Source organism: Aedes albopictus, chromosome 1, assembly GCF_035046485.1.
Source record: "Aedes albopictus strain Foshan chromosome 1, AalbF5, whole genome shotgun sequence".
Classification (NCBI taxonomy): domain Eukaryota; kingdom Metazoa; phylum Arthropoda; class Insecta; order Diptera; family Culicidae; genus Aedes; species Aedes albopictus.
This window is the reverse complement of record NC_085136.1, coordinates 84,997,899-85,009,017: the sequence shown is the minus strand read 5'-3', so window position 1 is coordinate 85,009,017 and position 11,119 is coordinate 84,997,899. Positions and strand designations below refer to the sequence as shown.

General features: G+C 43.6%; 1 protein-coding gene across 1 annotated transcript; it reads right to left on the bottom strand.

Moving 5' to 3' along the window:
• Positions 1–2,778: 2,778 nt before the first annotated feature.
• LOC109427457 (uncharacterized) lies at positions 2,779–3,994 on the bottom strand. The gene is made up of 2 exons (XM_019703011.3): positions 3,714–3,994; positions 2,779–3,648 (listed from the first exon to the last, which is right to left on the bottom strand). The coding sequence occupies exons 1-2, from the start codon at positions 3,832–3,834 to the stop codon at positions 2,858–2,860; spliced, it is 912 nt and encodes a 303-aa protein (XP_019558556.3). The 5' UTR covers positions 3,835–3,994; the 3' UTR covers positions 2,779–2,857.
• Between the last annotated feature and the right edge of the window lie 7,125 nt (positions 3,995–11,119).

The window sequence follows — 11,119 nt, the reverse complement described above, 5'->3', positions numbered from 1 at the left end:
ACAAATCCGAGGAGTTTTTAATATTTTTCAAATTAAATACTTTATTATTTCCCCCCCCCCCCCCCTCGACCAACCAAAGAGTGGTAGGACAAAAAGTGAAATAAATATTTGTAACGGCCTTACATGATGGATGTAAAATTGAGTCGAATTTGCCCTTCAGTTATGAAATGTTAACGTACGTTGACGGTTTACGTCACGAGTAAATTCCTAATTTTTTAAGAGTGTAGCATAATTTTCCAACACAGCCCCCTTATCGTTACACCTGGAGATCACCACAGCAGACGGAATCTCAAATCGACCACATTCTGATTGACGGACGGCACTTCTCCAACTTTATCGACGTCAGGGCCTATCGTGGCGCCAACATCGACTCCGACTACTATGTGGTGATGGTCAAACTGCGCCCAAAACTCTTCGTCTTCAACAATGTACGGTACCGGCGACCGCCACGGTACAACCTAGAGCGACTGAAACAACCGGATGTCGCCTCAGCATACGCACAGAATCTTGAGGCCGCGTTGCCAGACGAGGGCGAGCTCGATAAGGCCCCTCTAGAGGACTGCTGGAGTACAGTGAAAGCAGCCATTAACGACGTAGCCGAGAGCACCATCGGGTACGTGGAACGGAATCGACGGAACGAATGGTTCGACGAAGAGTGCAGAACGGTTTTGGAGGAGAAGAACGCAGCGAGGTTGGTAATGCTGCAGCAAGGGACCCGACAGAACGTGGAGCGTTACAAACAGAAGCGGAAATAGCAGACCCGCCTCTTTCGGGAGAAAAAGCGCCGCCTGGAAGAAGCGGAGTGTGAAGAAATGGAACTGCTTTAAACACGGAAATTCTACCAGAAGCTCAACGCATCCCGCAACGGCTTCGTGCCGCGAGCCGAAATATGCAGGGATAAGGACGGAGACCTCTTGACGGACGGACGTGAGGTGATTGAAAGGTGGAAGCAGCACTTCGATCAGCATCTGAATGACGTGGAGAACGTAGGCACGGGAGCCCACGGCAACGGAGGAAACGACGACGCCAGTGCAGCGGAAGACGGAAATGAACCAACTCTCTCGCTGATGGAAGTTAAGGATACCCATACCATTCATCAGGTCAAAACCAACAAAGCAGCAGGGATGGATGGTATCGCAGCTGAACTCATCAAGATGGGCCCAGAAAAGTTGGCCACCTGGCTGCACCGGCTGATAGTCAGGATCTGGGAAACCGATCAACTACCGGAGGAGTAATCTGCCCCATTCATAAGAAAAGCGACTATTTGGAATGTGAGAACTTCAGAGCGATCACTATTTTGAATGCTGCCTTCAAAGTGCTATCTTAGATTATCTTCCGTCGTCTATTACCTAAAACGAATAAGTTCGTGGGAAGTTATCAAGCTGGATTCATCGACGGCCGGTTGACAAAGGACCGGATCTTCACCGTAAGGCCAATCCTTCAGAAATGCCGTGAATACCAGGTCCTAACGCATCACCCATTCATCGACTTCAAAGCGAGCATATGACAGTATCGACCACGCAGAGCTATGGAGAATCGTGGACGAAAACGGCTTTCCTGGGAAGCTGACTAGACTGTTTAAAGCAACCAACGATGGACGGTGTGCAAAACTGCGTAAGGGTTTCGGATGAACTATCCAGTTCATTCGTATCTCGCCGAGGACTGCGACAAGGTGACGGACTCTCATGCCTACTTTTCAACATCGCTCTGGAAGGTGTCATGGGACGAGCCGGGCTCAACAGCCGGGGAACGATTTTCACAAAATCCGGTCAATTTGTGTGCTTTGTGGACGACATCGGATGAGGATCCTAAACGCTCAGAAAAAAATGAAGGTACATCGCCCAAGGTCGATGAAGATAGAGCCCTACTTTGCGGTCGGCACTAGCTACGTTATATCAATCAAGGCAGGTTACGTACGAATTGCATTTTATTGATGTTCACCAGCTTTCTTTGTTCGTGTCGAGGATTTAAGTTTGATTTTCGTTTTAATCAGGTGTTCGGTAAAGTCTTGCTTCTACCTTTCAATCATTGCCGGTCTTTCATATCTCAGCTTCAGGCAGCTAGAAAAAAAAATGTAATTTCAAAAAGGTTCATTTACTGGGACTCGATGAGCTAACCGTTTCCCTTGCTTGGCCAATTCGAGTAAAAGCTTATCCTTGTCCAGCTTAACACCCATATTATCAAGTGTATAGTTACAATAGGGTGCGTGTTTCTGTGATTGTCGAAAAAAAATCACTTTGACTTTTTCTGAAAGCACTCAGCACTCAGAGATTGAGCTGCTTGAGGGTTCATTCTCAAGTTCCCCAGCCAAAAAATAAAAAACGCTCGAGTGCAGTTAGTTTCCGTTTGTAACCGCCACACGAGTGACCGCCAAAAGCAGAAAAATCCGAACTCCTTTTATGATGTCATCTGGCCGGCAGCAGCCATAAAATGTCTTCTCCCGGGTCGTAAAACAAACAAGAGACTATCATCATCTGCTATATAGTACGCAGCGCAGCAAAGCTTCAGCCAGCCGTTTCTTACTTAGGTTAGGTACCTAGACTGCAACAGAGAGGGGGCAAACGAATGGATGCAGTTTGAGCTAGAGCTAAATCACGCTTGGTTGCATCGACGAAAAAGACAATTTCCTCGCCGAAATGCAATCGAGAAAGTGACAAATGACAATGTTGCAGTGCTACGTTCTGCGGGGAGTTTTTTATTGCTGGAAAGAAAGTGCCACGAAAGGTTACACGAATTTCGGATTTTTTGGTTACAAGAGTGAATATGATGCACACAATGTAAAATGTATTCAATTTATTTTCCCGGATCGAGACGTGTATGATGCAACGACGAGTGCACTTCGGATTTAACGCATAATTTAACCTCTTCGAGGAGTGTTACTACCTCGCCCACCACTACTGATAGACCTTTCCCTTGCCAGCATGACTTCCGCCTGTCGATGGATTCTCTGCACCAGTGTGTTGATCGACTCATCGAGGTTATCCGCTGGTGGTTCGGTACGTCTTCGGGGGCTTCGCGGTGATTGACCACCACTAAGGTTGGGATTTCGCATGTGATGCGGCTCAGGAACGGTGAGATATTGCCGACCCGGGGACACATACGGCAGTGTTTTGAAACTGGGTGTTTCCGGAGGGGGAACTTTCAGGTCGGCCAGTCGGACTGGGGCCAGTGGGGCTTGGAACGAACGGTACGATTCTTCCGGATCGGAGTCGACGTATATTTCGAACGGGGCCTGTTTAGATGGTTGGCGCTGACTGGTCCTAGCGACCATCGGGGAACTGGCAAGGTCGGGCTCGGAATCGACGTATATGTTGAACGGGACTTGGTTGGGTGGTTTCCGTTGACTGGTACGATCGACCATCGGAGAACCGGCATGGTTTTCACTGAAATCTTCGGAATCGGGATCGACGTATATGTCAAAAGGTATTATGGGTGGTTTCCGCTGACTGGATCGGTCGATCATTGGGGTACTGGCACTATAGGATCGCGGTTGAGAAGGTCTGCTGGAACTACTCGACGTGTATACGGTTCCACTATCTTGGAAGTCATCGGATGAGGAGTCGCCATGCCGAGCAGAACTGTGGTCATGCATATGGATTACTCCGGACTGCTCCATCCGATCCATGGCAGAGTCCGAAATTGGTTGACCTATTCATATCGGATAGTCATATTACAAGTCCCTGTAATACGTACTGAAGGAAAGGTATTCTTACCGCGCAGTGATTGATTGATTCCATCGTAAAGCTCCCGAACGGTTTCGGAATCGTGCAGTAACAGTGCGGAAGCCATTGCCAGCACAATTTGCGTAGCCTTTTCAACCAAGGGATCACTCATTATAATGGATAAAACGACTTGAAATTTGAACTGCGGGTAATTTGTGAAAATTTATGGGGGAGTCTACAGGAACACCAATAATGTCACATGAGGAGCTTGAATAAAATCAAATGGCTCCTATGATTGCTTCTGATGGGATTGCACGGATTGCACTAAGATGCCAAATCCAAATCCAGTCGGAAATTTTTAGACTGAAAACCTCAGCGAACATTGGCTCTTATCTGGCTGGTAGCTTCACGTGTCGCTTTCCATGACGTTCTTAGGGGAAGGGTTCCTACAGGAAGCAATAAAAATTGTAATCAAAGAAATAATATTTGTTCAATGCTTTCATTGTATTTATGCTGTGCTGTTATTTTTGGTGCTCTTAAGAACTACGCTACAGTTGCAATTTATTGTAATTAAAATCAAGAAAGGCTTGTTGTTAGAGAATACAAAAAAAATCTGGTAGAATTTACAAAGGAATTGTAGTAAAAGTTTTCAAATTCTTAGAGAAAACAGATGTCACATAATAAGAAAGGGCTCATATAGCTGAAGCGTAAGCGCGAGTGTATTCATTAAAACATTCTCAGCACATAATCTTATAGTAATATCAATTGAAGTATTCCCGGAAGGAACATTGGAAGAGTTTTCGAAGGTATTCTCGTAAAAGCCATGAAACAATGACTGGAAGAAACCCTCGAGGTATCCCTGTAAGAATTTCTGAAGGGAATCCCTGTAGAAGTTCGTGAAGAAATTCTTGAAGGTATTTCCGGAGAACACTCAAATGATGGAATTCTTGGAAAACAAACCTGAAGGAATTCCTGGACGAATATCTGGAATGTATTAAAAATAAACGTTTGAAGGAATTAAGGAAGGAATTCTTGGAGGAATTCGTGGTGAATTCTCTAGAGAAATTCCGGGAGGAAACCCTTGAAGAATTCCGGAAGTCTTCTTTGAAGGATTTCCTGGAAAAATGTCTGAAGGCGCTTTTAGCTGGTGAGTACTCATCTTTTCAAAGTTAGTCACAGTATTATAGAATACTAGCTGTCCCGGCAAACGTCGTACTGCCTGCCTACTGTGTTTTTCGACATGCAGCTTCATAGAAACGTTCCCTACAAATTCACCTGCATGGGAGCCCCCCTTTCCAAAAGAAGGAGGGATCTTACACCAAGCTTAGAACCTTCCCCGGCCCCAAAAACTTTTTTTTTGCCTTTCTCGTACACCAAGGTGTACCGAAAGGCTATATGTTCACTCCAAAAACGAAAATTTGATAGAGCCCCCGGAGGGGTCAAGTGTTATATACCAATCGACTCAACTCGACGAGTTGAGATGATGTCTGTGTGTATGTATGTGTGTGTGTATGTGTACAAAAAGGTCACCTCTTTTTTAGATAGTAAATATGAACCGATTTCAACGACCGATGGTTCATTCGACGCGGTATATTGCCCCATTGTTTCCTATTGAAAATGGTTCAGATCGGTCCAGCCGTTCCGGAGTTATGGCCATTTAGGTGTTCCGGACCGGTTCCCCAGGAAGGGGCCAGATATGGAAATGCAACAAACCCATGCATGCGACCCATCAAACCACTGCATTTTCGATTATCTGATGAACGGGAAGTAGAAAAATAGTCTCAGACTATATCTGAACCGGTAGTGTTCAGGAACCGGTTCCGGGTGTCCCGCCGGAAGTGGCCAAATATAAAAGTGAACCAAACCCATGCATGCGACACGTTAAACAGCGGCTTTTTCGATAACCTGAGGAACGGTAAGCAGGAGAATAGTTTCAAACCATATCTGAACCGGTTGTGTTCCGGAACCGGTTCCAGGTGTCCCGTCGGAAGTGGTCAATTAAAAAAGTAGCGGCTGTATCGATAACCAGATGAACGATAAGCAGGAAAATAGTTTCAGACCATATCTGAACCGGTTGTGTTCCGGAACCGGTTCCAGGTGTCCCGCTGGAAGTAGCCAATTAAAAAAACAAACCCAGGCATGCGACACATCGAATTGCGACTTTTGCAATAACCTGATGAACGGTAAGCAGGAAAGTAGTTTCAGACTATATCTAAACCGGTAGTGTTTCAGAGCCGGTTCCAGGTGTCCCACCGGAAGTGGCCAACTAAAAAAGTGAACCAAACCCATGCATGCGACACATCAAAGAGCGGCTTTTTCGATAACCAAATAAACGGTAAGCAGTAAAATAGTTTCAGCCCATATCTGAATCGGTTGTGTTCCGGAACCGGCTCCAGGTGTTCCGCCGGAAGTGGCCAATTAAAAAAGTTAACCAAACCCTGGTATGCGGCACACCAAATAGCGGCTGTATCGATAACCAGATGAACGGTAAGCAGTAAAATAGTTTCAAACCATATCTGAACCGGTTGTGTTCCGGAACCGGTTCCAGGTGTCCCGCAGGAAGTAGCTAATTGAAAAAAAAAGAACCAAACCCAGGCATGCGACACAACGAACTATGGCTTTTGCAATAACCTGATGAACGGTAAGCAGGAAAATAGTTTCAGACTATATTTGAACCAGTAGCGTTCTAGAACCGATTCCAGGTATCCCGCCGGAAGTGGCCAACTAAAAAGCGAACCAAACCCATGCATGCGACACATCAAAGAGCGGCTTTTTCGATAACCAAATGAGCGGTAAGCAGTAAAATAGTTTCAGCCCATATCTGAATCGGTTGTGTTCCGGAACCGGTTCCAGGTTTCCCGCCGGAAGTGGCCAACTAAAAAAGTCAACCAAACCTTTGCGTGCGACACATCAAAGAGCGGCTTTTTCGATAACCAAATGAACGGTAAGCAGTAAAATAGTTTCAGTTCATATCTGAACCGGTTGTGTTCCGGAATCGGTTCCAGGTGTCCCGCCGGAAGTTCGATAACCAGATAAACGGGCAGCAGTAAAATAGTCTTTGACCCAAGCTCTGACCACACCTAGGATTACCGGCAGTGTTGCAGAATCAGGATTAGATGCATCGCTGAAATTACAACAAAACAAAATCGATGTAAGCGATACATATGCGTTAACGAACAAAATATTGATAAAAAATTAAGCGATCTTGTCAAACCCACCATTTTCCTGAGGCGTAATTATACAGTAGGATGGATCAACGTTGTATGGGAAAATTTTAATTTTATAGCATCAATCCCCTTTTGATTGCCGGGGCCCGTGGCGCAGTGGCTACACGTTCGCTTCTTAAGCGGATGGTCATGGGTTCGATCCCAGCCCCGGCACTTCGTCAGTTGCTCTTCCCCGAGAGCGGCTGGCACTTGACCCTCTTCTGAGCTCTCATAGCTCAAACGGACCCGGATAATTGGATATCGGCAAACGGCAACCATAATGGACGACCCCCAATCCGACTGGAAAAGGAACAACAGCCATACATCATTTCATCATCGTGCTCATCATTTTACCAAGGACAGGGAAGAAAAGTGAAAGCAGCACAAAGGCAAACCAGTTCAATATAGTTGAATAAGAATATAATAGAATACATTTAGGCACTGTAAAAGTGTAAGTGCAGCCGCCAATTGGAATCGCTCACGTAGTGCCTAGTGGACAAAAGAGCTGTAAAATAGGTTAAGGTTCTTGCTTTTCTGAACAAGGCTGACACAAATTTCAATTTTCTCGTAAGTCAAGAGGGGTCCCCCCTTGGAAATTTTGGGTCGGAATTCAACATTTTGAGGAAGGGCACAAATGAATAAACCAATAAATTTTTAAATTTTATGGTGAAGAGTCCTCCAGAAAATTTCTTACCAAACCTGATAAATTAAGCGGTTTTGCTTAATTGTTTGAGTATATTTTTTTCATCAAAAACATTTATTATTTATCAACTCCACCCCCTCATTGACGAACAAGCACTGTGACAAAAGAAGAAAATGATATTTGTTCCATTCTAGAGTATTTTCAGGATTCAGGAACACTTCGGCTTATGGCGAGTGGCGACGGAAATATCTTAGAGTACATATTCGACGAGAAAGGCGCTATCGCAACTAGGTGGATTAATCTGTTTTTTTATCTGTATTAACGAGATTTTTAGCCCTAGGCTAGTTCATCTCGGGGCCCCAAAAACTCCCACATACAAAATATCACGCCAATCGGTCCAGTAATTTACGAATCCATAAGGGTCAGACAGACAGACAGACATAAATCCATTTATATATATATATATAATCATGGGATAAGCCACTGTGGTGTCAGCAATATTCGATCGGGCCACCAAAGTCACGCCACGCTACGTCAGCACCTTTGGGACCCAACCGCCGGAAATGCGAGGTCAGCAAATCAAACCAACAAAACCAACCGCCGTCCTGCGCCAGGTGTTCAGTATCATTTCATCAAGTGTCGCGTCAGTTCGGGCCGTGTTAGATTGTAGCAGTGCTAATTCTATTTTTAAACCAAATACTTAATTGACAGATTATATTCGGATCGCGTTAGATTGTAATAGTGACATCTCCAGTTTTCAAATATTCAATTGATAGACTGTATTAATAAAAGTAATTAAGTGGATAAATCTTTTTCTCCTTTTTTTAAAACCCCGAACTGTCCGCCAAACACAAGATTATATATATATATATATATATATATATAGATAGATAGATAGATATTCCTGAAAGAATCGCAGAACGAGTTTCTGAAGAAATTCCTTTGCAGGAGCTTTAAGGTGTATTCTTGAAGGAATTCATGGATGGATAACTGAGTCTATCTGTGGATGAACTCCTTAAAGATTTCTACAAAATAATTGTGAAAGAACTCCTGGATGACACCTTGGAGAATTTCCTGGCTCCTCTAAAATTATCCAAAGAATTCCGATACAAATCACTGAAGGAATTCCTTTAGGAAGAAAACCTTCAAGTACACCCGATTCTTTTTTGCACGGGTTTGGTTTTTGCTATAACTCAGTCAATTTTGTACCGATTCTCATGATATTTTGTACACTGATAGCTCAGACAAACAGACGTAACACTCTGATAGTTCCCATTGTACACTGATTCAACGGTCTATCTTAAAATTGAGAGTTGGCCAACTGTCCACTTGTGATGCTCGCATCGATTTTGTTCGAATTTGACATTTGCTCACTACCACCGCCTAGTTCGTGGTTGGCTAAAATCAGTCCTCTCAGCATTGGGCGAACGTGTGTCCGTGACTATGATTTGAATCGAAATATGTTCGAGGTGTTTCGTCTGTTTGTCTGATCTGTGCTGATGGTTCTAATCGTGCCTACATGTGTACAAAATGTCATGAAAATCGGATGAAAATTGACTGAGTTATAGCAAAAATCAGACCCGCGGGTGAATCCCTGGAAGAGATAATTTGTAACCTAATCGCTGAATAAATTGTTGAAAAGATCCCGAGAGGAATTTCTGAAAAAATCAATACAAGAATAGAATGCCTCCAGCATTCCCTGAAAGAAGTCTCGGAGGAATCACTAAAGGAATTGCTGGAGAAATCCCTAGAGAAATTCCTGCAGGTATGCCTGGAGTAAACCCTGTAGGAAATCGTGGTGGAATTTCTGAAAGTACACCTGGAGGAATCACTGGACAAATTCCTGGAGGAATCGTTAGAGAAATTATCGGAGGAATCCCTGGAGAAATTTCTGAAAAAAAAAACTTTTCATTTCCTGGAATTCTTAGAGGAACTACTAGTCAAATTTCGGAAGAAATCCTTGGAGGAATTTCTGGATAAATTTCTAGAGGAATTCTTGGAGAAACCCCTGAAGAAATTCCTGGAGAAATCTCTGAAATAATTCCTAGAGAAACCTCTGGAGGAAATCCTGGAGGTTCCGGACAAATCCCTGGAAAGATTCCTGGAGCAATATGTTAAAGTAACCTGGAGTAATCGCTAGCGAAATTCTTGGGGGAAGTTTTGAAGGAGTAAATGGAGGATTTTTAGAAGGCATCCCTGAAGAAATTTCTGGGTATTCTGGGATGGACCTCTGGAAGAATTCCCAGAGCAATCCCTAGATGAATTCCTAGAGAAATCCCTGAAGGAATTCCTGGATGAATTCGTGGAGGAATTCTTCCTGAAGGAATTCCTGCAGAAATCCCTAGTGGAATTTCAGAAGAAATTCATGGAGGACTCCCTGGAGAAAATCCTGCATGAATTCCTGGAGCAAACTGCTTGATGAATTCCTATAGGAATCCTTAGAGAAATTATTGAAGAAATTCTTGGAAGAATTGCTGGGAATTCCTGTAGAATTTCCTGAAGCAATTTTTGGAAGAACTTCTGGACAAATTCCTGGCGAAATCCCAGAAGGAACTCATGGAGAAATCTCTTGGGGAACTTTTGGGTAAATTCTGTAGAACTATGCCTGGAATCCTGGAGGAATCCCTGAATGAATTCCTGGGGGAATCTCTGAAGGAATTATGGGAAGAATCTTTGGAGGAATTTCTGCAGATATTTGAAGAGAAATTGCTAGAAGAATTATCAGATGAATTTATAGAGGAATTCTAGGAGGAATTCTTGGATGAATTTCTGAAGGAATCTCTGGAAGAATCTTTTTTTTTATGTTTTCATACATTATCAACTTATGCTTATTCTACATTCTCTGGAAGAATCCTTATTGGAATCCCTGTAGGAATTCCTGGTAAATTCCTGGAGGAATTCCGGGTGGAATTTTTGGAGTAATCCCTGCAGGAATTTCTTGAGGAATCCCTGGAGGAAGCTCTGGAGGAAGGAGGAGGAATTGCTGGATAATTTCCTGGTGGAATCCCTGGAAGGATTCCCGAAGGAATCCCGTGAAAAAATACTTCAGGAATTCAAGGGGAATTACATGAAAGAATTTCTAAAGGAACCCCTGGAGGATTTCCTGGATAAATTCCTGGAGGAATTGCTGAAAAAATACCTGGGATAATTCATGGAGGAATTTTTGGTGAAATTCCTGGAGAAGTCCCTGCAAAAATGCCAGGATGAAGTCCTGAAGGAACTTCAGAAAGAATTCCTGGAGAAAAACCTGGATAAATTCCTGTAGGAATTTTTAGGTGCATTTCTGAAACCATGGAGGATTTCCTGGATGAATCAATGGAAGAATTCCTGAAGGAATCCTTGGAGGGATTCCTGGAGAAATTCCTGGAGACATGCGATTTCTCTAGAGAAATCCCTTGAAAAATCTTTGGAGAAATTGCTAGAGGAATCATTGCATGAATTCCATAAGGAATCCCTAGAGGAATCCCTGGATGAATTTATGGATGAGTTTCTTGAAGAATCGCTTTTAAGAGGAATTCCTGGAGAAATTCTAGGAGGAATCTCTAGAAGAACTCTGAGAGGAATCCCTGGAGAAATTTCTGAAGAAATTCCTAGAGAAATTCTAGAAG